General features: G+C 40.5%; 3 protein-coding genes across 7 annotated transcripts in view; 1 reads left to right on the top strand and 2 right to left on the bottom strand.

The window, feature by feature from the left end:
- Nucleotides 1-355: 355 nt before the first annotated feature.
- GPN3 (GPN-loop GTPase 3) lies at nucleotides 356-9282 on the bottom strand. 3 transcript variants are annotated; one of them, XM_080650608.1, is made up of 8 exons: nucleotides 9132-9282; nucleotides 8285-8393; nucleotides 5157-5324; nucleotides 3483-3607; nucleotides 2804-2919; nucleotides 2566-2662; nucleotides 1911-2039; nucleotides 356-1246 (listed from the first exon to the last, which is right to left on the bottom strand). In XM_080650608.1, exons 1-8 carry the CDS (start codon nucleotides 9177-9179, stop codon nucleotides 1184-1186), a joined length of 855 nt encoding a protein of 284 aa, XP_080506734.1. In that variant the 5' UTR covers nucleotides 9180-9282; the 3' UTR covers nucleotides 356-1183. The 3 variants fall into 3 exon arrangements, with proteins under 3 accessions (XP_080506734.1, XP_080506735.1, XP_080506733.1); XM_080650609.1 differs by having other exon boundaries at nucleotides 405-1246; nucleotides 8285-8366; nucleotides 9132-9260; XM_080650607.1 differs by having other exon boundaries at nucleotides 409-1246; nucleotides 8285-8409; nucleotides 9132-9274.
- A 135-nt stretch (nucleotides 9283-9417) lies between these two features.
- FAM216A (family with sequence similarity 216 member A) lies at nucleotides 9418-19249 on the top strand. Of its 2 annotated transcripts, none has more exons than XM_080650612.1 (7): nucleotides 9418-10014; nucleotides 11381-11415; nucleotides 13766-13887; nucleotides 15950-16079; nucleotides 16161-16344; nucleotides 16904-16986; nucleotides 19111-19249. In XM_080650612.1, the coding sequence occupies exons 1-7, from the start codon at nucleotides 9935-9937 to the stop codon at nucleotides 19224-19226; spliced, it is 750 nt and encodes a 249-aa protein (XP_080506738.1). In that variant the 5' UTR covers nucleotides 9418-9934; the 3' UTR covers nucleotides 19227-19249. The 2 variants fall into 2 exon arrangements, with proteins under 2 accessions (XP_080506738.1, XP_080506737.1); XM_080650611.1 differs by having other exon boundaries at nucleotides 11381-11421.
- Nucleotides 19250-20104: 855 nt separating this feature from the next.
- The window catches only part of VPS29 (VPS29 retromer complex component), a 39111-nt gene continuing 32409 nt past the window's right edge, over nucleotides 20105-26806 (bottom strand). For both annotated transcript variants that reach the window (XM_080650613.1, XM_080650614.1), the window contains exons 4-6: nucleotides 24433-24624; nucleotides 20842-21077; nucleotides 20105-20594 (exon numbers count right to left, since the gene is read on the bottom strand). In XM_080650613.1, the coding sequence (XP_080506739.1) occupies nucleotides 20477-20594; nucleotides 20842-21077; nucleotides 24433-24624 (546 nt within the window). In that variant the 3' untranslated portion in view covers nucleotides 20105-20476. The remainder of the gene's footprint in view (nucleotides 20595-20841; nucleotides 21078-24432; nucleotides 24625-26806) is intronic.

Genomic DNA, 26806 nt, shown 5'->3' with positions numbered 1-26806 from the left:
CTGCCTTCCCCTGTGGGGCTGAGGGGACTGGGGGACTCTGGCTGGATGAGGCGGGGCTTAGAGGACTGGGTGAGGTGGGCCCGAGGGGACTGGGGGACTGAGGCTGGATGAGGTGGGCCCGAGGGGACTGGGGGACTGAGGCTGGATGAGGTGGGCCTGAGAGGACTGGGGGACTGAGGCTGGATGAGGTGGGCCTGAGAGGACTGGGGGACTGAGGCTGGATGAGGTGGGCCTGAGAGGACTGGGGGACTGAGGCTGGATGAAGCAAGGATGAGGGGACTGGGGGACTCTGGCAGGATGAGGCGGGGCTGAGGGGACTGGGCATCGCCATCTTGTGAGGGCATGGCAATCAATTAGCATATTCCCTCTTTATTGGCTGTGGGCGCCACCATTTGTGAGGGCATGATGGTCAATTAGCATATTCCCTCTTTATTAAATAGGATACATATCTTTAAAATTAGTCACTTTTCATTTTTTAATTATACAAATAATACATTTTCAATGTAAAAATTTGGAATACATATAAACAATGGTTTTATATATATCCTTACATATTTTCACCTTTGGATATACATATTTTGTTACAATAATTCCTGCTCCTCCAAAAAAACCTTCAAAAATAACAAAACCAAACAGAAAAAATAAAGATAGACTGTTCCTAACTGTACCACAGGTGCTAATTTACATTATACACAAATCTATGTGAATTAATTTCAATTTCAACTTTTAAAATCTAAATTGATGCTTAATAAAAATATAACACTGAAAGATTCTACTTTAAACAGCAGCAGTTTCAGAATAACCAAGAACTTGATTCAGGTGTGCTGTTGATAAAGAGCCAAGTATTATTTTTTTTCATTAAAATAAGCAGCTGTTGCCCTGACCGGTTTGGCTCAGTGGATAGAGCATCGGCCTGCGGACTGAAGGGTCCCAGGTTCGATTCCAGTCAAGGGCATGTACCTTGGTTGTGGGCACATCCCCAGTGGGGGGTGTGCAGGAGGCAGCTGATCGATGTTTCTGGCTCTCTATCCCTCTCTCTTCCTCTCTGTAAAAAATCAATAAAATATATTTAAAAAAAAAAAAAAAGCAGCTGTTTAGTATTGCATCCTTTGAGAAAAATGTTTTGCCGATTCAGCCACAAGCTCTTCACATCTATACATTTACATGTTAATAAACAAACTCTTTATTCATTCTGATGTTCTTGAAAATATTCATCAAACATAGAAGAAGACTCGTCTTCATGTTCCTGACATAAAGGAAACACAAAATAGAAAATACATTGATTTCCCCTCAGTTAGACATAGCATGTGTTTACATATTTTTCAGGCAATGCTCTATAAGGAGCTAACACTCAGTGCCAGCTCTTGGTGCTGCACATAGGTAATAGTAACAAAAGGCATGATTGATAGAATATTTAAAGTGTTTATATCTCATTAGAAACATTTCTTCTTCTTTTTTTTAATCCTCACCTGAAGTCATTTTCACTGATTTTTAGAGGGGAAGGGAAAAGAGAGGTAGGGAGGGAGGGAGGGGGAGAGACAGAGGGAGAGACAGAGGGAGACAGAGGGAGAAACATCTATACAAGAGAGAAACATTATCAGTTGCTTCCCATATGCACACTGGCAGGGGATTAAAACCTGCAACTCAGGTATATGCCCTGATTGGGAATTGAATCCATGACCCTTCCATGCACAGGACCATATTCCAACACACTGAGACACAGAATAGAGCAAAACTGATATTGCTCTTTGAGCTCAGGAGTCAATTTCAGTAATCACCCAGAGAAGCCCAGGTTACTGCCACCACTAAGACAAAAATTAATTTGAGTCCCCGGGATTACGCAGGAGATCAAGGAGTGCTGGCAAACATTTTTACTAAAAGCCAATAAATACCCCTACACCAGAAATTACCTTTGGTTCTTTAAATTCCAAGTCTTCTCCATACTGAATGGCAAAATCAATATGCTGTAATACAATGTTCATGCTTTCTTCATCTGATTGATCATAAGGCAAAAATCGAACCATGCTATAGTCGTCAATCTATAAGTTGGAGATTTCAGAAAGGGTCATTCTGAAACTGTACAACATGCTTAATTTTCAACTTATATATTTGAGGTTTATAACCATTTATCATTTGTGGGGGAGGGGAGGGATAGACAGAGACAAAACAGAAAATCAATATTCATTTTTCTGGTCTGACTTACCAGAACACTCAACTTACTACATAACTAGATACTGTTTCATAGGCATTTATCTGAATTCAACAACCATTGGAGACTTCAACAGGGCACAGACAGTTCTGAACTCCCAAATGGCTTGGAATAATGGACATGTCAGTTAATTTACTGGCTATCACCAATAACTGCTTCTAAATTAAACTGTTTGGGGGGGGGGGTGGAAAAAAAAATCAAACTGCTGACTGGCCAGCCCACAGCCTGTCACCACCACCTCCCCATTGCAAGGAAATAGGATTGGATTGTGCTTTCCGTAATGTTGGCTACTGACTGGACATCGATGAATAACAAAAAACGACAACAACAGAAAAAAACCAATATAACCAGCTTACCAGTCCACATATAGCTTTAGTCAATTTTTTGAATTTTTTGCTTCTTAAGTCACTTGTGGAATCATCTAATAAAGAATACATGTCTGGATCTAGAAACCTTTAAAAGTGAGAAAGAAACTGATGAATAAAAGGAAGAAGAAATCCGATTTACAGACAGACAGAACCTCACATGTAAATAAAGCTTAGAAGATTCATCTCTGCGACTGAGAACTGATTGTAATGGAGGCCATGAACTCACTTCTCAATTTCCTTCTTAGCTTTCTTACTCAGCAGGTCCATTTTCGTCATGATGTTAACTTGTGGAATTTCTAGAGAGATCATAGCGCTCAAGGCCGCCAAGATGCCAGAAATAAACTGAAGAAGGAAATAGGAAAGGGAAGATAAATCAACAGGTGCCAACAAAGTTCCCTAGTCTCTGCATGAAAGAGAGGCTTCTGTGCCTCACTGGAGCAGAACTGGCCTAAATCAAAGAAACACTAATCCTAAAGGACAGTCCACTAATCAGAGGCTGACCCCTGGTTTCTGAAGGTGAGGAGAAAAAAGATGTAGAGTTCATCTATGGTGGTCACAAATCTCAGTTTAGACCATATCTTTAACCTTCTTTCCCACAAAAAATTTCTTAAGAGCTATTAATGAGAAATAAAGTTTTAGACAGTTTATAAACTAGACAAATAGCCCTCAGAGAATTAAAAATGCACATACATAATATGCATCTGCCTCATTTTTCTTGGTAAGTTCTCCATATATCATAATTTACCATCTGAAGTGAAAATACATTATTATAATAATTTTATAAGGGATACTAACTAACTCTAGAGTATAATTTGTGAAATGTCCAGAATCACACAATGATTAAAGGAGACAGTCATCTGCTTGTACCCATGACTGGAATATCAACAACAGATTTATCCTCAAACCTTAAAAGACTCCACCATAAACTGTGAATCGACCAGAAAAACTCCACAGACTCGAAACTCCCACTGTTCTAGCTGCTGGACCAGTTGTTTCATCACAGGCAGATGCGTATACAACTCGATCTGACCTACATGAAGAAAATTGCAAGACTATTACAATCAGAAAATGTTAAAAAATACCAAAAAAAAATTTTCCCATAAGATGGTTAAAAACAAACAAATTGCCCTGCTGGAGTGGCACAGTGGTTGAGCATCGACCTACGAACCAGGAGGTCACAGTTCGATTCCCAGTCAGGGCACATGCCCTGGTTGAGGGCTAAATCCCCAAGTAGGGGGTGTGCAGGAGGCAGCCGATCAATGAATCTCTCTCATCATTGATGTTTCTTTCTCCCTCTCCCTCCCTCTCTAAAGTCAATAAAAATATATTTAAAAAAAATAAAATTAAAAACCAACAGCCCTAGCTGGTTTGGCTCAGTGGATAGAGCGTCAGCCTGCAGACTGAAGGGTCCTGGATTCGATTCCAGTCAAGGGCATATGCCTGGGTTGTGGGCTTGATTCCCAGTAGGGGGCATGCAGGAGGCAGCTGATCAATGATTCTCTCTTATCTTGATGTTTCTCTCTCTCTTTCTTTCTTCCTTCCTCTCTGAAATCAATAAAAAAAAATATATATATTAAAAAAAAAAACAACAAAAAAAGGAAGTCAAGCCCTGGCAATAATATATTCCATTTTAAGGGGTCTTACAGCCTCTTGAAGCAATCACAATATCATGAGGTTCATCACACTTTTTAGTTTTTGCCCATCAAAAGCAAGCACTACAATTTTGTTAACCAGTGTCGCCCCAATAAATTCAATAAAAAGGAAAATAAAAAAGCGAGTGCTACAAAAGTATTGCAGTTTGGGAATATTCATCAAACTGAACACTTATGACATCTGCACTTTTCTGTGGGTGTGTGTATGTTCAATTAAAAGCAAAGGGAAAAAGTGAGAGCCACATATGATCAAAGCTAAGTTAAACTCAAGTCTAAAATTCACAATTTGGCTTAACAAGTCATATGCGTTTATCTCTTCCCTACCAGCCTCACTTCCAACATTTCCCTTTGTGCACTATGTGCTTCAGCCACAACAGCCTTTTTGGTGCCTCAAACCCACCTCCTTCCTTCCTGCCCGCAGGCCTACAACACGCTATGACTTCTGCGTGGACCACAGTCTCCCTCACCTTCGGGCTATGGCCCAGCCTACAGGCCACTGGATCAAAGCCTCCTCTGACCTCCCTGCTGTGTGATGGTCTATGCCAGCAGTCACAAACCTTGCGGCCCTCACGGACCACTAGTGATCCGCGGACCACCAGTTGGCGACTGCTGCTCTATGCTATTCCTGTCACAAAGGAATATTAAGTAACATTTGGGTGATTTTTGTTTATACCGTCTAGCACTGCCACTGGACTGTGAGCTCCACCAGGACAGAGACCATGACTGCCTGGTTCTCGAAGGTATTCTCAGTGTACAAAGTTAAGCACTCAGTAAACTCAATGACTGATTAGAGCCAATGAATAAGAGCTTTGTACCTTATTGCAATCTGTATAACTCAGAGCGACAAATGCTCACTGCACTTTCTCCTACTGAGGACAGAACCCGCATGACTTTGAGGAAAATGACACATCCAAATGACTCACCTACCTGGACAGTCAAAAAGGATGTAGTCATCCTCTACATGGCCAAGACAGCTCTCTAGCCAGTCAAAATTATTGGCAAAGTACTCCATGCAAAACACCAATCCTCCATTGGGACCGAACCGCAGAGAATCATCCTCCATCACGTCATCCACCTCGATCAGTTCCCGGATGTCTGAAAAGGATAGGCAGGCCGCGGAACAGAAGCACATCCATTTGAAAACGGTTATCCTCACAAGTGATAATTAACCATTATATAAAAACTCACACATATGAGATTTCTGTACATGGTTATTCCCTATAGCAGTGTCTGTGGGAAGTAATTATTGTATAGCCAGACAATAGAATCCTATGCAGCCATAAAAAGGAAAAGCTCTTTAAGTATTTGATTATCACCCAATCTCCTACTTACACTGTTAAGTGAAAAGTGTAAGGTATAGAAGTCCATGTAAGAATCCATTGTTTGTGTTAAAAAAAAAAAAAAAAAAAAAGACAAAGACTCACGATATATACATAATATACATCTTTGATTTTATATGCATAGATTCTCTATGGATAAACACACCCCAGAAAATGGCAATACTGGCTGCCTCCTAGGAGGGCAGCTGACTGCTGGGACACAGAGCTGGGAGAGACATTTACTCTTTTCTACCTTTTGAATTTTGAACCATGTGAATATACACTAAGTATCCTATAACCAGTAAATAAAACAAACAAACCAAGAAAACCAATTACTGTTTCTTAACACAATGAGCCCAAGGAAGTACTTAACCTTCCTATGCCTCACTGTCCTTATTTATAGATGGGGTACAAATCATATATCCTAGGGTAGAAGGATGAGGACTATGAGATAACATAGCTAAATCATCTATAGCAACAGCTTAAAGAATTCTGGCATATGCATGGTTCTTTTCTATTACTAATTTCTGGAAATCAGTATTTTTAACTATCTTTGGTAGGTTTTTATTTTTGTGTCCAAACCTACAATCTCTGTTCCCAGAGAACTGTGCCTCACTCACAGCTGCATGTACTAGTATGTGGATACTATCTTCCCACGAACTTTCCCAGGGATAACATCTGACGCAAGTTGGGACAACTATAATAGATGCACTGCTGGTCCCTGCTTCTATTCTTGACCCTCTAGAGTCCATTTGTCATCCAAGAGCCAGTTACCTTTAAAAACATAAATCAGATACCAACTCTCTCCCCTGCTTAACACCCTTAATGGCATTCCATTGCTGACAAGTGCTAGAGATTCAATACTTGTGTCCTTCCAAAATTCATATGTTCAATATCTAAAGCCCAAGGTGATGATATTAGGAGTTGGGGACTTTAGGAGGTAATTAGGTCATGAAGGGGTCTTATAAACGAGGCCCCAAGGAGACCCCTCACCCCCTTCTATGAGGACACAGAGAGAAGTTGGCAGCCTACAGAATATAACTGGGTCTTTACCAGAATCTGATCGTGTTGGCATCCTGATCTTGGACTTCCAGCCTCCAGAAATGTGAGAAATACATTTCTATTTTTTGCAAGTCTCCACCTATGGCATTTTGTTATAGCAGCCCAAACAGAATAAGGAAGCAGTATAGTCCTGGCTGGTTTGGCTAAGTGGATAAAGTGTCAGTCTGCAGACTGGGGGGTCCTGGGTTTGAACCCGGTCAAGGGCAAGTGCCTCAGTTGCAGGCTTAATCCTGGCCCTGATTGGGATGCATGTGGGAGGCAACCAATCGACTCTCTCATGTGGATGTTTCTCTCTTTGTCTCTCCCCCTCCCTTCCATTCTCTCTAAAAATCACTGGAAAAAATATCCTTGGGTGAGGATTAACAAAACAAACAAACAAACAAAAAAGAGTGTTGAAACAAATTCTGTTGGATCCACCAGATGAATTACAGTTAATAAAAATAAGTAAAAACAAACAAACACAGGATAAAACCAAAACTTCTCATGTCCTACTAGCTCCTACCCACTTCTTTCTTTCACTCATTATGCTCCAACTCATCAATATCTTTGCTTTTTCTGGAATATACCAAACCCTTTTCCATTTCTAGGCTATGTATTGACCTTGATATTCTCATTTTATTTATTTTAAAATATATTTTTATTGATTTCAGAGAGGGAGAGATAGAAACTTCAATGATGGGAGAGAATCATTGATCGGCTGCCTCCTGCATGTACCCCATTGGGGATCGAGCCCGCAACCTGGGCATATGCCCTTGACTGGAATTGAACCTGGGATCCTTCAGTCTGCAGGCCGATGCTCTATCCACTGAGCCAAACCAGCTAGGGTAATGTTCTCTCATTTTAGAAAGTTTTTTCCCCCAGCTTGATGAGCATATTACCATCTTTAGGTCTGGGCCCAAATATCCCCTCCTCCCAAGACACCATTCCTGACTACACTACCTAAAGCAATCTCCTCTAGTTATTCCCTCTAATCAGTCTACTGGCAGCCTTTTTAAAAAATATATATATATATATATATTTTATTGATATTTTACAGAGAGGGATAGAGAGTTAGAAACATCGATGAGAGAGAAACATCGATCAGCTGCCTCCTGCACACCCCCTACTGGGGATGTGCCTGCAACCAAGGTACATGCCCTTGACCGGAATCGAACCTGGGACCCTTCAGTCCGCAGGCCGACGCTCTCTATCCACTGAGCCAAACTGGTCAGGGCTATTGGCAGTCTTTATCACAATCTGTAACATGTTGCTTATTGCTTATCTCCCTGACTAAAAGGTACACGAAAATAGGGTTAGTATGTCTTGTTCCACAGACACTTGAATGAATAAATTAAAAGAGTTAAAAAAAACAAAAAACATTTAGGGGGCTCATTCAGAGTATGATCAGCAGTAAAGCAGATTCACCGTAGCAGCACTAAGCATGGAAAGTACAGAAGGGAAGGGTAGGGAGGAAGGCATCTACTTACTTGAATTTAGTACATAAGAGACCACGAGAAAGGATACTGTTGAACATAAGTGGATGTCATCAAATGACATTCAGCCTCATGCTGTTCACCGTGAAACCAGGGGGCCAGACTGTAATATTTCAGCTTCTGCGCCCAGCAGCCAGCATTCCCGGCCTCCTCACCCCCTTAATTTTCCTGAAGGAGGGTGACAGCTCTGCTCAGGACTCACCAGCCATTACGGAGTAGTTGAAGTGTTCTGCTGCAGGATCAAGGTTCACGACTTGGACAGACCGATTGAGGGCTTCACAGTGCTGGACCATGGTGGCACAGTAAGTACTCTGTAATGTCACATGGCTCAAGGGGTCAGAGCAACAACAATGTAATGTTATCTCCTGCACCCCCAGAAGGACTCTACACCTTGGGCAGTGTCTGCTAGGGACAAAACTAGGCATTCATCAATCCCTGGGAGCTAGTCCAGGGCCTGATTAGACAAAACTGGATTCCAGCTCGGATGGTGTGGCTCAGTGGTTAAACATCGACCTACGAACCAGGAGGTCATGGTTTGATTCCTGGTTGGGGTACCTGGCCAGGTTGCAGGCTCATCCCCAGTTGGGGGCGTGCAAGAGGCAGCCTATCAATGATTCTCTCTCATCACTGATGTTTCTGTCTCTCCCTCTCTGAAGTCAATAAAAATATATATTTTAAAAAACTGGATTACAGCCGCCACTTACTAGCTGTGATCCTGAGCAAAGAGCCTTTCTGTGTCTCATTTCCCTTATCTGTACAGCCGGATTAATAGGGCTTATTTTAGAGGGTTGTTGTGGAAACAAATGAGGTATTCAGCGCAGTATCTGGGGCATTACAATAAATAAAGTATACAATAAATATTAGCAACTATCATTCCTCTCCTTTCAAAACAACAACAAACAGGGTACTGAAGCCCAGACTGCAGAAGGGAGCTGCCCAGGGTCTCAGGGTCCGCAGTACAAAAACCCGCCGGTCCTCTTCTCTGGACCCGAACCTCCCAGCCTCCCACGAACTCCTACTTTTCCCTCCTTCTTCCGCCAAATCCTCACCTTCCCGCTGCCTGCGGGGCCCATGACCAGCTGCGCATACCGAGGCATGTCAACTCCCTGATATCCCGGAGCAGCCCGCCGCGCAGCAGTCACCAAGACTGGCTGCCACACTCCCTTCAGCCTTCGCGCGACGCCCTGAGTTCCGGGAACGTGAGATGCGAACCAATCACAATCCAAATTCCGTTTACATGCCACACCTCCGAGTATGGAGCATCCCGCAGGTCAAATCCCGTGTGAAACGCGTCCTAAGAAAACCCTGGGAAGGGAGGGATGTGTGCGCACGCGCAGAGGTTGTTGGTCCAAACCCATGGTGGTGAGACTGGGGAAGCCTGGTTGCCTTGGTAATAACTGTTTACAGATAACGGCTAGCACTCCGCATTCCTGCGCGGGGTGCTTGGGTCCTTGGTTTGCGTACTGATGTTTGACACATATGGTGACATTCGAGATTTGCAAATTTGCTGAGGGTCTGGAATACTGAGGTGGAAGACACTTCCTGTTGTGGAGGGCATGTATATTTCCTTTCCGTGACGCAACCGTTCCACTAAAAGATGCAAACGTGCAAACGCGTAGTCAACTGAAGAATTCCCGCTCCTCCCCAATTTAACTCCAGGATCGTGGATCTGCCCTCCCCGCTCTCCCGAAGCTATTCGGGCAGTGTCCGGAACGCCCCAGAAGGGGCTAGAATCCAGCATCCGCCTCTTCACCCCCAATATCGCCCGACCTGACGCAAGCGTGCTGACCCGGGAGGGGAAGAGGGAAAGCTTTTCCCGCACACAGCTCGCGGTCCCTGCACCCGGGAGGAGATGCTTGGCCAGGGTCCGACGGATTGCAGCTCTTCCGCAGAGCCTCCGGCAGTGGCCAGGACCGAGGGTGGCGGAGGCGGGTGAGGCTGCGGGGCCCTGAGGGGTTAGGGAGGACGAGGACCGGCCGGGTCGTGATCCCCCTTGAGGAGGGGTTGGGAGCTGGCTGCTCCAATCGACTGGCCCCAATGCACTGAAGGGAGAGGCGGGGAGAACCTTTGTTGTGGCCAGGATGGGAAATATGGAAGCCGACTCACTGTTCAAAGGAAGGGTTTCTGAGGAGGGTTTGGGGCAATGACAACGCGGTGACTGCGACAGTCACCTGCGTGCATCTTTCTGCCCCGAGGGGGCGCTGGGAAACCTGCTGGAAAACGGTCTGACCACCGGTCTTCTACGTAAACCCGGGTGAGAGGGGGAGACTGCGGGAACAAGCGTCCTTGGCTCAATGGAGGGGTCCCAAGTCAATAAATCAGTTCCCTGTGTGTGACATTAGCCACCTTTATGTCAAGTGAGGATTCATAATCGTCAATGAAACAGATGACTATGAATATTAGAAGTACTTGACATTTTCTTCACACAGAAGTTCATTTCTTCATAAGTCTATTTTATTTTGAGCAGGTTTTTACTATTATTTCCTGATGCTGAAGACAGTTGCTGAAGTCACTACCTCCTCATCCCTTTCGTCAGTTATTCCCTAAAACTGAGAGCAGCTGGCTGTTTGCCAATGCAGCTCACAGCCATGGCTCCTGCTGCACCCATGGCCTTTTTATTTTAAATATATGGTGGATTGAAGACTTCTTAACGATGAGATGGGGCCTTGTGTTTCTTTTCTGTTCCTCTCAGTACTTAGTGAAGTGCTGGATCCTAGTATATCAGGAGATGAATGAACTCAGGAAGGAAGGAAGGGAGGGAGGGAGGGAGGAAGGGAAGAAGGAAGGTTGGTTTTGTCTCAATTTGAGAAAAAATAAAAGAACCTATACAAAATTAGAAACATTCCAATCCAGGGTTCTAGAACACCTTAATTACATACAATAAAAAACAAGATAGTCTTTTCCATAGCCAAATTACTTTATTAAAAATAGAACAAGAAAATATTATGGTTAGGTCTAGAAGCCCAAACTACTTTATTAAACTCAATGTAGGAATTAGATTAGGAGGCTATAAAACTAAGGCCAAATTTGGCTTAAAGTAAATCCTGTCTAATAATATGGTAAATATAAAATATCAGATAACTCACTTTAAATAAGTCTGGAGCCATTAGGATATAATCAGAATGACAGAAGAAAATTTGCAAGACATTCTGTCTGATGGAAGCATGAAAAGTATAAAGCAAATGCAATACTGTCCTTTTTTTTTTCATTTAAAAATACCTTCTTTAATGCTTATAAAGCTGTCAGTTACTTGTCGTTACCACTTTACTATTTACATCCTTTTTTTTTTTTTAAACAGATCAGCTGGACATTCTTATTACCAGAATTCCAAAGGTACTGGTGAGTAGAGCACATAAATCAGATAATACCTATAATAACATGATTCAGAGAAGTCAATTTTGTTATAACTCTTACACAAAGGAGGTTTAAAAATAGATTTTATTAGCCTCCTTGGTGATCTTAGTCTTTAAGATTTCTCAGAGAACAATCAGCAGGTACTTTGTCTCCCATGAAGATATCTTACATCAAGCATTTTAAAAATAGTCTTTCAAAATAGCAATGAATCTGAAAACTGTGTTTATAACTGATGTTGCTTGAGAAGAAGAGAGCACAGATTGAAAGAAAATTTTTAAATGGAACAAACTCAAAGAACAAAATAATTCTTAAAGCTGCTGTTTTCCTCTCCTTTGGAGTAAAGGGTAAATCTGTTGGAGTTGAGAGGATAAGATGCCCTCCCAAAGGTGTCTCACTAATTTTGGGGACGGAGCAATTTCAATTCAATGATATATAAACCTGGATTCGCCAAAACCGGTTTGGCTCAGTGGATAGAGCGTCGGCCTGCGGATTGAAAGGTCCCAGGTTCGATTCCGGTCAAGGGCATGTACCTTGGTTGCGGGCACATCCCCAGTGGGAGGTGTGCAGGAGGCAGCTGATCGATGTTTCTCTCTCATCGATGTTTCTAACTCTCTATCCCTCTCCCTTCCTCTCTGTAAAATATCAATAAAATACATTTAAAAACAAAAACAAAAACAAAACAAAACAAAAAAAACCAGGATTCACTTTGCTTTTCCTTGGAAATTGTATAGTCCTAACAGTTATCTAAGAAAAACATACATACCTGTAAGTATACAGATATAAAAATGCAGACATACATATAAATATAAATAGTGTGGTTTTCAAATGGACTTGCTGATTCATATGGTCATTCTATGTTTAATATTTTGAAGAACCGCCACACTGTTTCTATGGCAGCTGCACATTTTACATTCCCACCAGCAATGCACAGGGTTCCAATTTATCCACATCCCTAACACTTATTTTCTGTTTGGATTTTTTATGATAGGCATCCTTATGGGTATCTCACTATGGTTTTGATTTTGACTTCCTCAATGATTAGTGATAGTGAGCATCTTTTCATGTACTAATTGACAATTCATGTGTCTTCTTTGGAGACATCCAAAGTCTATCCAAGTCCTTTGCCATAGTTCAGTTAGGTTGTTTGTTGTTGAGTGTAACTATTATTTTTATAACTATTATTTTTAAATATTTGATTTTCTGTAACGAAATGCTACCAAGCTTTTGAGCAATTAAATTTTAGACCAGGCACCCTGACTGGTTTGGCTCAGTGGATAGAGCGTCGGCCTGCGGACTGAAAGGTCCCAGGTTCGATTCCAGTCAAGGGCATGTACCTTGGTTGCGGGCACATCCCCAGTGGGAGGTGTGCAGGAGGCAGCTGATCGGTGTTTCTTTTTCATCGATGTTTCTAACTCTCTATTCCTCTCTGTAAAAAAAAAATCAATAAAATATATTAAAAAAAATTTTTTAGACCAGGCTATGATATGCATTTTAGAAATATTTATTAGCAGGGACACAAAAGATATACTCTTAGAGAATTAGCCCACATTTATGACTTGAGTAAGGATTTAAAATTATAAACTTGAACCCTAGCTGGTTTGGCTTAGTGGATAGAGCGTTGGCCTGCGGACCAAAGGGTCCCAGGTTCCATTCCGGTCAAGGGCACATGCCTGGGGTTGCGGGCTTGATCTCCAGTAGGAGGCATGCAGGAGGCAGCCAATCAATGATTCTCATCATTGATGTTTCTATCTCTCTTTCCCTCTCCCTTCCTCTCTGAAATCAATAAAAATATATTTAAAAAAATAATAATAAACTTGAAATGTTGAATTAGTATTCATTTTATTATTAGTTTCCAAATGATGATTTAAAGGTCATAATAACAATTTCCAGATGATTTTTCTATTTGTTGGCAAACTAGTTAGTCTTTCAGTATGCCATATCTGATTTGCCCAAATATTAAAAAAATAACTAAATTTAAAGTTTAATATGTAAAATTGTAGTGGCCTTTGTTATCAATAACATTAAAACAAAACTGTGCTTATTTAATTCACTTTATTAAGTAAAAACTTTTAACTTAAAATCTGTTCTGCCAGCTTAATTTGTAATAGTCCAAAACTGGAAACAATCCAAATGTCCATCAACAGGTTTCTCTCTCACATCCATGTTTCTCTTTCTCTCTTCCTCTGTTTAAAAGCAATTTAAAAAAATTTAACAGCCCATGCTACTACTACTCCAGAATAATCACTGGCACATGTAAATACATAGACCTTAATAATTTGTTAAACTGATCTTTCTCATGAAATTCACATAATAATGTCCTTGCCTACAGATGGAATCAAAGATGGACACAAAATGAACTCACACATAGCCAAGCTACAAGAGTTATGGAAAACTCCTCAAATTCAAACAATTCACATCCCTAAATCAATGACAGATGTGTCCTTTCTAAAGGTATGCTAACTACCTACCAATACTTTATTTAAATACCAATACTCTTTGTATTCAGAGCTGAACTTTTTATTGAAGACTAGAGGCCCAGGTGCACCGGTGGGTCCCTTGGCCTGGCCTGCGGGGATCATGCTGAAACTGGCTCTCCAAATCCGCCGAGGGGTCCCGGATTACAAGAGGGCGGTTCTTGAGTGACACACCCCAGAATCAGGCTCTCTCCTCTCTGGTTCTGGGTGCATCACCCCAGAACTGCAGCTGCGAAGTCACTGCAGCTTGGCAGCTCCTGCAGTGAGCATCTGCCCTAGGTGGTCAGTGCACATCATAGCTACCAGGTCAGACAGTCGACGGTCACTTAGGCTTTTATATATATAGACAAGCTACTTAGAGAAGTGATTTTCAACCTTTAATATCTCATGGCACACACAAACTAATTAAAATTCTGTAGCACACCAAAAAATATATTTTTTGCTGATCTGACAAAAAAAATGTATCGTTTTGATTCATTCACACCGGGCTGCTATTTTTGTGTTGGCTGTTGTCACTTTTACAATTTGACAATCTAAGGGAAAAGAGGTCAGGCTCTAGCAGGGTAACTCAGTTGGTTAGAGCATTGTCCCGATATGCCAAGGTTACAGGTTTGACCCTGTCAGGGCACATACAAGAATCAACCAATGAATACATAAATAAGTGGAATAACAAATCTCTCTCTCTCTCTCTTTCTCTCTCTCTATATAATAAATAAATAAATAAATTTTTAAAAAAAGAAAGGGGGCCAGTGCCCTCAACTAAATAATCAGGTATCAAATTCTTGTGGCACACTGGTTGGAAATCGCTGACTTAGAGGGTAAGGTACTGCAGAAGACAAGGCACACCCAGCATATTGTGTAGGAATATATATATATATATATATATATATATATATATATATATATATATAATCATCTGTTGGGTCAACCATGAATGAACACAAGAATTTTACTATACATTTCTTATCGTAAGAGTTCTTTCAGGGCTTTATGACCTTCAGATTTGATGTACCTTTATGCAGGAAACTCAATGCCTCAAGCATGAAGGTACTTGAGGAAAGTTCCATTCTAGAGATGGAAACCCAACCTCATAAAGATTTTTCTCAAAGACTACAAAATTAGAAGCAAGCAAGTAGAGAAAATGGCAGTAAGCCTTTAACACAACTACTGTCCTGTATTACCCATTAAAGATCATAGCTGGCAGGGTAGCCTCTCCAGAGCAACACAAATTAGGCTTCCTAAAGATTTGTGCTAGCTGGTAAAGTTTTCAGGCCAACCTTTTGAATTTCCTCTGGTTTATTACCTATCCAGTTCAGTAAATCCTGTGTGTGTGTGCGTGTGTGCATGTGTGTGGGCGCGCGCGTGCGTGCATGCACATATATAGTGGAGTCTTGCATTTTAGGTGTTAACTTCTAAAATCAGCAAGTACAGTGAAAATATTAGTCGAAATTACTTATATCAGAGCCCATCAGACTATCCCTCATCTGTCCAACTCAGTTATCCTTATGGTTCTAGAAAGGACCGTGTTTTGTTTTGTTTTTTAGTTAAACTAAGTAGAGTAATTGGGTTGCTTTTAGATACTACTTTATATAGCAGGTGAGATGCCCACACTCACGGAGAGGCACATGGGAATTAAGACTCACTGATTGGGGTGGTGAACATACAAAACAATACACAGATGATGTGTTATAGAATTGTACACCTGAAACCTATATAATTTTATTAACCAATGTCACCCCAATAAATTCAATTTAAAAAAAGCACCACACACATACACCCCAAAACAGACTCACTGACATAACAGCGGACTCATTTTCCTTACTCTTCTAGGGCAGTGGCCCTTAAACCTCATTGGGCATCTGAATCACTTGAGTGGAAATGGCAAGCAGAGTCACTTGTACTATTTAAATGGCCATATCTTTCTCTTCTTGGCCAAATTAACATAGTTGAATTTGCTTAAGTAAAACGTACAGATGGTACACTCTGCTAAACATTCATCCTTTCAGATAAAAGCCTATAAATCTTGTTCTGTCTTTTAGCATCCAGACCTCACCATAGGCCAGAAGCATTATCTGTGCAGCATTGCTAAGATCTGTAATGTGAACTATCTGAGGGTGTTAATGAAGAGGCAGTACATGCATATGATCCAGCACAACTCTCACAAGCCAGGCAGGTGCACCTGCAATTAGTTTCTTACTAGTTGTCACAAGAAATGAGAGGGTCCTCTAACTGAAGTGATTTATATGACAGGTGTCCTCACTCATCACAGGAGCCACCTCAGTTCTCGTCACTCACAGAAGCAGCATTACCCCTGTACTACGTGGCGACACCAACTGGAGAGAGGGGACTCAGTGCCTTCCAACATCGCAGCTGCATCTGCACCTGAAATGATCATACAGCATTCCCTTTGGCGACCCATGAGAAACAAAGGAAGGTCTGCTTCTTATTGTTTAAAAGGAGGAAAATGTACGCCAATTTTATTTGAAGGGTAGCTCAATGATATTAAAACTTATATTCCCTATTATGTTGACTTTGCTAAGTTCAAAAGCGGCTGGCCAAAAAACACAAAAGGATGTTATCTTATGATCTCTTTACTGAGCTGACTGGGATATGCCACATCTTTTAGAACTTATTTCATGGAATTGTCAACATTTCTTGATCAGCTAGAGATATGGAAGACTGCCCTTTTCAGTGATTCCCACTCAAATTCAAAATAATGCAAACACTTCCAAAAGGAGAAGCATATGGTTGCTTCTGCACAGGGGAATACTATAAACAAAAAAGGAGGGAAAATGAGATAAGAAGCCTAATTATTCAACCTGCATAATAGTTAGCTTTGCATTTCAGGGTTAGTAAGTCACAGGAGAATTCAGGGGCTGAAAGGGCTCTTTGGTGATGCTGGCAGCTTAATAGAGAATTTGTATAGCCTTCCACAATCATTAGGCAGCTGTTCACTTTGCTGGTTGCGATTAAGATGCTTTTCTTTCTTATAGCTTAAAAACTGGATATGTGTCTAAAACAAGATGTAAGTCGCTGAAGATTTTTAGAAAACCAGGCAGACTGTTCATGCAATCAGGTAAATGTAGAATTTGAAAAATAGGCATTTTTAAATATCTTATGCTTAAAAAATAATTAAACCCAGTATAGATTTATATTACAGAAGCCATTGAAAATTTAGAATGTGATTTGCTTGTATTGCTCCAAATAAAACTAAACATGAAATATATTTCTGCTTTCTTTTAAAAGAACACACTGCTCAGAGGAGTAAGATTCCAAGTATTTCTAATTATAAATTAAGATATAATGTTACCCAGCTGGCATGGCTCAGTGGTTGTGTGTCCACCTATTAACTAGAAGGTCACAGTTCGATTCCCAGTCAGGGCACATGCCTGGGTTTCAGGCTCAATCCCCAGTGTGGGACGTGCAGGAGGCAGCCAATCGATGATTCTCTCATCTTTGATGTTTCTCTCTTTCCCTCTTCCTTCTTCTCTGAAATCAATAAAAAAAATATATATCTATTTTAAAAGGTATAATATCAAGGTTAGAGACTTAATAGAATTTATCATATCAGAACCCAGATTCACAAAAACATGACTTTTTCCAAGCCATAGCACTTTTTTTATGAGGTAGTGCCATTTTTGGAAGGATAACATAGTTTGTATAGCATCAAATAGTTTACAAAGGGCTATTATCACCAATACCATTTTAATATTATCAACAAACCAGTGGAAGCAAGCCAAGCAGGTGACAGAGCAACTCAGACAAATCTAGACTTGGGAAGGATTGGCATAAAGGATCCTTCTACAATTACAGAATAGCACAAAATGAAAAAGACAAAAGGGGAAGAAAGACCAAAGCTCAGAAGTATTCCTCAGAATTGATAAATGGAAAGGATTAAGTGGAAGTTACGTCATTTCCTAGTTACTACCACAGTGTGACAGTGCCACTTAGCTCTGCTGTAAATACCATACTATGCCTATCCAAGAATTGAGGGAAACTGTAGGGATAAAGACAAGTCTGGTTCCAAAAAGAACAACTGGAGAAAACCCCAGGCAGGGGAAAGGTCCTTGTGGCCCCCTAGAGAAGAGAGATAAGAAGGAACTTAAAATGGAGAATGCTGAAACTGTAATTTCTCTCTAACCAATAGATTTTAAAAAACAAAGGGTGCTTGCCCTAGCCGGTTTGGCTCAGTGGATAGAGCGTCGGCCTGTGGACTGAAGGGTCCCAGGTTCGATTCCGGTCAAGGGCATGTACCTTGGTTGTGGGCACATCCCCAGTGGGGAGTGTGCAGGAGGCAGCTGATCGATGTTTCTCTTTCATCGATGTTTCTAGCTCTCTATCCCTCTCTTCCTCCCTGTGAAAGATCAATAAAATATATTAAAAAAAAAAACAAAACAAAAAAAAAACAAAGGGTGCTGGCTGGAGGTAGACTAAGGCAGGGGAAGAATGGGAACATTTTAATAGTGTTAACAATAAAAATAAAGTTACAAAGCAAAGGAAAAATAGAACTTAGTAACAGAATTTGCTGTACAATAACTTGGCTAGAATACAGCACTGGGTATCTTTTCTTTAAGATCTAAAAAAAATTTTTTTTATTGAATTGAGAGGGAGAGGGAGAGAAAGATAGAACCATCAATGATGAGAATCATTGATTGGCTGCCTCCTGCATGCCCCACACTAGGGATCAAGCACGCAACCTGGGCATATACCCTGACCAGAATCCAACTGTGACCTTCTGGCCGAGCAGTATTGAGTGTCTTATTTTTAAAAGTAAGAGATTTGGGGGAAAGGGGAGTTAAGTTTTGAAAATGTAAGCAATCTGTTTTTGCTAAAGGTTTATTAATAAGGTATGTCATGCCGAGACCGGTTTGGCTCAGTGGATAGAGCGTCGGCCTGCGGACTGAGGGGTCCCGGGTTCGATTCCGGTCAAGGGCACGTACATTGGTTGCGGGCACATCCCCAGCGGGAGGTGTGCAGGAGGCAGCTGATCGATGTTTCTCTCTCATCGATGTTTCTAGCTCTCTATCCCTCTCCCTTCCTCTCTGTAAAATATCAATAAAAAATTTAAAAAAATAAAAAATAAAAAAAATAAGGTATGTCATTTTGAAGGTTGTTCTTATATACAAATCTCAATTTTTAGGATGAAATACAATTTTGTTTCCAAAACAGACATTATAAACTCTTTTTCTTTTGTCTTTAGTTTCTACAAATGATTTTGAATCATACACCAATGAAGAAATAAAGGAAGATTTACTAAGTAAGTGTATGCAATCAATGTCAATTGAAGAACAGGGAGAACATCTGATGTTAACTTGACAATCTTGTCTTATATATTGATAATGTGCCAAAGGTAGGGGTAGGGTTTGTGAATTGTGTCCTCTCTACATTTAGGATGATACTGTTATTTACCATTAAGTCATTAAGTAATTTTGGTTTGTTCAGAAATGTTTAAACCATGTAATTGGTTTGATGTAGTTCCATGTTCTAATGATATTTGTGTAATAAAGTCTCTGTGTAAATATATGCTTTTATTTCTAGCTAGATACAATTAAAATTTTTGTCACTTAAAATTGAATTATTTTTTCTTTAAATCTGACAACTACATTGTATAATTCTGTGTTTACAATAAGTCCTAAAACAGCAACATTAGAATATCTGACAAATATTTTCTTGATTGGGCTGAGGAAAAGCCTTGAAATATCCTAATATGGCATAGCATTTAATAGAGATAACACCCTGGATTGCAAAATGATGCTTAATAAATATTTGCTGCTTGAATACAACTGAAAAATGGAAATGTCAGTTTGCCCTATTTTATGAAAATTGCTACACAAACACTTGGCCTCTCAAACTAGATTAAGTTGGGGGTGGTTGTACTAATGAGAGGATTCTTTACAGTATATATTCATTCTAGGTTGCTTCCCTTCTAAACATTAGTGTTAAAAAATTTTTTTTGTTAAAACTTGAAAAATAGGGCAATTTAAAGCAACTGTTTGAAGGATCTCTCCTGATTTAATATATTGATATGGCATATTATTTAGAAAATGATATCAGAGTCCAACATTATGACCCAGAATATTCTAAGAAATGAAAGAGCTCTAAAAAGTCAACTCATCACTTTAATGCTTGTCCACAGTTTCATTTGGTCTCTCATTTTTATGGTTTTTAAAAATTAAAACAGATTATCAAGAAAGTATAAATGAAAGGTAACTTTATTACTGGAGAAGAGAAAAATGTATACAAGAAAGTCCAGATTCTTTTCCCTCATGCACTACTTTTATAATAAAGTTCTAAATATCATCTTTGAAGATATTTACAATGATAAGTTTTTCTTAACATGTAACCATTTACTGTGTGGGGACATTTTTTCATAGAAATCATATACTTAAACTAAATAAATTCTTATAGTTTACAAGAAGCTTAGACATTGTATTAACAGAAGACGATATATTTTACTGCAAAATATTATAAAAGTGATACAATTTTGTGGCTCTTAAATGTTTAATTACTTGATTTGAGCAGGGGAATTAATAAGAAACAACAACAGAAAAAAGACAGGCCTGGCTTTATGATTTTTTGTATTCGATTCGTTCTACTTTCACATCATCTCCAATTAGCTGATACACATAAGTGACAACTGTAGAAGCCTGGATATCCATCAATACAAATGAAGGAATAATGTTTCTGGAAGGAGATATAAAGAATGTCAGTGTTTTGTACTAAAAAGCCACAGCACTATAAATTTCAATTTAATATGACAATTTGGATTTAAGGAGATATCTGGTTGTTACATATTAAAAAGAATAATCACCAAAAGATGGCCAGAAAGGCTATAATTATTTAAGTGATTGCATTTCTCTTTTATGAAATGTCACACAAGCAATTGTTAAATTTATAAAACCCCCAAATTCCCAAATTACATACTACTCACGTTTCCAAGGCATTATATGCTCCAGTGGCGGAACCTGGGTTAATGTAGAATTTATTTTCATGCTCAAATGCTTCAAATTTGTGTGTGTGTCCTGAGATAAGAATGTCCACATCAAACTGCCTCTGCAACAGGGCTAAGCTGGCCATATCTCCCCATGGAATAACTTGATGTCCATGGATCAAACCAATTTTGAACTGCCCAACAGTCACAACTTTCTGTTCTGGATAATTCAGATTCTAAAATAAGAAATAGACATACTCATGTTTAAAAAACAACCTGCTTTTAAATATTCAGTCTCATATGGGAGTTTTCCTCCACAACCAACACATTTATTAAATACTAGAGGCCCAGTGCACAAAATTCGTGCACTTGGGGGGGGTCCCCTCAGCCTGGCCTGTGCCCTCTCAATAGTCCGGGAGCCCTGGGGGGCCTAAGCCGGCAGTCGGACATCCTTAGCATTGCCACGGAGGCGGGAGAGGCTCCCACCACTGCCTCTGTGCTTGCCAGCCGTGAGTCTGGCTTCTGGCTGAGCAGCGCTCCCCCTGTGGGAGCACAATGACCACCAGGGGGCAGCTCCTGCGTTGAGTGTCTGCCCCCTGGTGGTCAGCGTGCATCATAGTGACTGGTCATTCCACCATTTGGTCATTTGCATATTAGCCTTTTATTATGTAGGACTAGAGGCCCGGTGCACGAAATTCATGCGGGGGGGGGGGGGTGTCCCTCAGCCCAGCCTGCACCCTCTCCAATATGGGACCCCTCGAGGGATGTCCGACTGCCCGTTTAGGCCCGATCCTACCAGGATCGGGCCTAAACGGGCAGTCGGACATCCCTCTCACAACCCAGGACTGCTGGCTCCCAACTGCTCGCCTGCCTGCCTTCCTGATTGCCCCTAACTGCTTCTGCCTGCCAGCCTGATCACCCCCTAATCACTCCCCTGCCAGCTTGATTGATGCCTAACTGCTCCCCTGCCAGCCTGTTTGCCTCTAACTGCCCTCCCCTGCAGGCCTGGTCCCCCGCAACTGGTCTCCCCTGCAGGCCTGGGTCCCCACCAACTGCCCTTCCCTGTAGGCCCAGTCGCCCCCAAATTCCCTCCTCTGCCGGCCTGGTCACCCCTAACTGCCCTCCCCTGCAGGCTTGATCGCCCCCAAGTGCCCTCCCTTGCAGGCCTGGTCCCTCCCAACTGCCCTCCCCTGCTGGCCTGATCGCTCACAACTGCCCTCCCCTGCTGGACATCTTGTGGTGGCCATCTTGTGTCCACATGGGGGCAGCCATCTTGTGTGTTGGAGTGATGGTTAGTTTGCATATTACTCCTTTATTAGATAGGATGATTTCTCCTTATTTTCTTAGTCTAAGGCTGCAACTATGCACATAACTGAAATTTCTCATGCAATACCTTCTTGTGTTTATTTTTATAGAATATGGATTCTTTTGGGCATGCTGTAGAAAATGATTATCCCACCAAATTTCTAGGTTTCTTCTACCTAAGAATCCTAGGCATATGGCCTGTACCCCAGGCTTTAAGTTATATAGATGGCTTAAAATAATTTAAAATACATAGTACTGCCGTAACCAGTTTGGCTCAGTGGATAGAGTGTCGGCCTGCGGACTGAAGGGTCCCAGGTTCGATCCTGGTCAAGGGCATGTACCTTGGTTTTGGGCACATCCCCAGTAGGGAGTGTGCAGGAGGCAGCTGATTGATGTTTCTTTCTCATCGATGTTTCTAACTTTCTCTCCCTCTCCCTTCCTCTCTGTAAAAAAATCAATAAAATATATTTAAAATAAATAAATAAATAAATAAATAAATAAATAAATAAATAAATAAAATACATAGTACTTAGTATGAACCAGGCACTATTCTAAGGGCTTTATAAATAACAACCTACCTAATGGTTACAAACAATCCTAAACCTGGCGAGCAGGGCTCAGTGGTTGAGCGACCTATGAACCAGGAGATCACGGTTCCATTCCTGGTGGGGGCATAGGCCCAGGCTGTGTGCTCGATCCCCAGAGTGGGGCATGCAAGAAGCTATCTCTCTCTCTCTCTCCTTCTCCCTTCCTCTCTGAAATCAATAAAAAATATATTTAAAGGAAAAAAAATCCTAAGAGGTAGATTCTATTCTGACCCCCATTTTATGGATGAAAAAAACGGAGGCATGGAGAGGTTAAAATAACCTGCCCAAAGTCACACAGTAAGTGGTTGAGCTACCAGGGTTTGGTAGCATGGCTCCAGGGTCTGTGACTTGAGCAAATTTGTAGCAAAAATTTGAATTCTTGCTACTGAAACTGTTTTTATTTTTTTTTTTTGTTAATCCTCACCTGAGGATTTTTCCCATTGATCTTTTAGAGAAAGGGAAAGACAGAAACATCTTGGTTGCCTCCTGCACGTACCCCGATCAGGACTGGGGCTAAGGAAGAGCCTGCAACCAAGGTACATGCCCTTGACCTGAATCAAACCCGGGACTCTTTGGTCTACTGAGCCAAACTGGCTAGGGCTAAAACTATTTTTAGTAAAACACAAACAGAACACCTAATGTTTTTAACAAACAAGACCTATATTCTAATTATTGACAAGAAGTTTGCCCCTTCCCTTCTCATTCCTGTCTTTCACCTCTGTGCAACCTCTAGTTTACCCAAACTTTTAAAAATCCACTAAATACAACAACACTATGGTCATTCAGTTTGATATAAAGAGCCCCATTAAAAAGCAACAATAAAGTTAAATAATTTATGAAACAGTTTATATTCCCAGAAATACAAAATAAAATTTTCAGACTCAGATTTTTAATTTAAAATCATACAGTTAGTACTGGCAGGGGTTTTAAAAATCATCTATTCCAATCTATTTACACAGAAGGAAACTAAGGCCAGAAAGAGGATGTAATGTGCCTAAAATCTCATTGTTAATTAATGGGCAAAGCTGGAACCCCAGAATTTCTAACATTTTTTTCGTTTTTAAAGTCAGGTGTACTGAGGTATAATTTACATAGAGTAAAATTACCCTTTTTAGTATATAATTCAAGGTGTTTTGACAAATGCATACAGTCATGTAAGCACCACCACAATCAAGATATAGAACAATTCTGTGACCTCTTCAAAACTTGCTCCTGCCAGTACTTTATAGTTAACCCTGGTGACAGAGAGCCATGGTAAGATCTTCAACAGATCAATGACGTGATCTTCACTTAAAAAGGATCACTCTGCTACTTGGAGAACAAACTGTGGAGGGAGGAAGGGTAGAATCAGGAAGTTGGAAAATAGGAAAGTGATGCGGTCCTTGGAACACGGTAGTAGAGGTGATGGTGGTGGTAAGAAGTTCATAACAAAAACTTTATAAACTAAATGATAGTACTACAAAAAAAAGTGACAAAACTACTTTTACTCCGTATCAATTTAGTTAGAACAAGTACTTAATATGTTTATTGAGCAATCTAAAATTCAGTGATTTTCAAACAGGAAGGAAGAGTATGTGTAGTAATTTTATATTTGGGGGGAAAAGAGATCTTAATAGTTGAGAAACTAGTCTAAAGGATAAAGCTTTATACGTGAAAATCAAGAAAAGGAAATATTATGAAAGAAAGGGAAATACATCACCTCATCGAAATCTCCTCTCACAATATGAACATCACCGGCCAGAGTCTTGAGATAGTCATAACTCTCTTTGGTGCAAAGGTTTCCAGTGCAGAGAATGTGCTGAATCTTTCCTGGTACCAGCAGCTTTTTGAACTTAGCTGGCAAACTGTTGCACCGGTGTGGGATGTGCAGGTCTCCTAATACCAACACCAACTTTAAAGTATCAAGGTGAGACAAGGTGTAATGTTAAACATTATGTCAAAACAAGATACTCTCTTCCAATAACCCCCTTTTAAATTAAACTAATCAGAGATTCCAGGACACAAAGGAGCAGATGTTATTCATACAGTTCCTTATCATAACCATTTAAACAAACACACATAACACATATGATAAGGTACTCTGTTCTTAAAATCTTGTGTATTGATTCCAGGAACATTAATAAAGAGAATTGTTAAAAATGAAATGATAGCCCGGCCGGCGTGGCTCAGTGGTTGAGCATCGACCTAGGAACCAGGAGGTCACGGGTTCAATTCCCGGTCAGGGCACACGCCCGGGTTGTGGGCTTGATCCCCAGTAGGGGGCGTGCAGGAGGCAGCCGATCCATGATTCTCTGGATGTTTTTCTCTCTCTCTCTCCCTCTCCTTTCCTCTCTGAAATCAATAAAAATGTATTAAAAAAAAAAAATGAAATGATAGAGCCCTGGCCAGGTGGCTCATTTAGTTGGAGTGTCACCCAGTACACCAGAAGGTTGTAGGTTTGATTCCCAGTCAGGACACATACCTAGGTTGCCAGTTTGATCCCAGGTTGGAGACAACCGATCAATGTCTCTCTCTCACATGGATGTTTCTCTCACATTGATGTTTTTCCCTCCTTCCCTCCCTCTCTCCTTTACTTTCTCTAAACATATCCCAGGGTGAGGATTAAAAAAAAAAGAGCAATGATGGAGAAAAAAATTAATTCTATAATTTATGTTTACTAGCCTGACAACTATTTGGAGGAATAATAGCCAAAATTTACAATATTTGCTACTTAAAACTATTAGCTACACATTACAGAGGAATAAAAACAACCTATGTTTCACAAAGTTTCAACAGGACAAATGTGTCCTTTTCAATTATAATCTTTATCTTCTCTTTCATTAGAAATCCTCACTGTCATATATTCATTGTCTAGATTAAATTGCCTATGTGCCCTCAGTTTAATTTCCAAACTTAAAATAACATTTTCACAATCTTTCATGTACATTAGAGCATTAAAAAAAGAGTCAGCTAAATAAGTGATGAATTTAGTAGGAAGTGGTTTAGAGTTGCAACATAGTCTCATATGACAAAAAAAATATTTACACTTTAAAGAATAAAAATTTCAATCGTATAAAATTTTAATGATTTTACATGTAAATATTATTTAACTAAGTCACTTAATATTCAAAGAGGTCATCCTATCCTATATAATCAAGGCCTAATAATATGCTGTGTCCAACGTTCATTCTACCATTCAACCAGTCGCTATGACGTGCACTGACCACCAGGGGGCAGACGCTCCGACCGGTAGGTTTGCTTGCTGCTGGGGTCCAGCCCATCAGGACTGGGCAAGCAGGCTGGACACGCCCTGGAGCCCTCCTGTGGTCCCTCCCCAGGCCCGGATCGTGCACTGGTGGAGTCCCTTAGCCTGGCCTGAGCCCTCTTACAATTTAGGACCCCTCGGGGGATGTCAGAAAGCTGGTTTCCGCCTGATCCCCGCAGGCCCCCACTGGTGCCCCTAGTTTAAAAATATCTGCCCTCCAAAGGACAACAATTTCATGTTGATTAGTATAATCACCTTCATTCTATGACAGCACTTTTTTTTTTCCCCACACAGACGTCCCATCCATAAATGTACATGCCCTTTAACTGCTTTTTAAAAAGGTATGACTATTCCTTATTATCAAAGAAAACATTAAATATCTAAAATAAGATAAAACAAAATAGTTGTCACCACTGACTTTGTAAATTGAAATTAATCGAAAACAAAATGTGCAAAATGAAAATTATTAAAACAAGCTTGATTCATCTTGCAACAAATATCAAAATGATTACAAAGGAAAGGAACTATTCAGGATGTAGAGTAACTGCAGTAAAATTAGAGCACTTTAAAAGAAGTTGTTAAATAAGTGTCTTTATAAAGACTAGATTCAGCTGGTATTTGCTCAAGGACTTATATTGTTTCAATCCAGATGGGTAAAATATCTGTAAAACTAAAACCACCATGAAGTTTTGACCTTCAATGGTAATGAGTACAAAAGTACCTAGAGATATAACAATCTTCATCTTTAGAGGGAGATCCCTTCAGATATGTATTGAAGTGCATAGTTAATGTGGGAAGCTGGCATTTGAAAAAAAGGTAAAAAGATATC

Source organism: Plecotus auritus (assembly GCF_963455305.1).
Source record: "Plecotus auritus genome assembly, chromosome: 13".
NCBI classification, from domain to species: domain Eukaryota; kingdom Metazoa; phylum Chordata; class Mammalia; order Chiroptera; family Vespertilionidae; genus Plecotus; species Plecotus auritus.
This window is presented reverse-complemented; position numbering and strand designations above follow the sequence as displayed.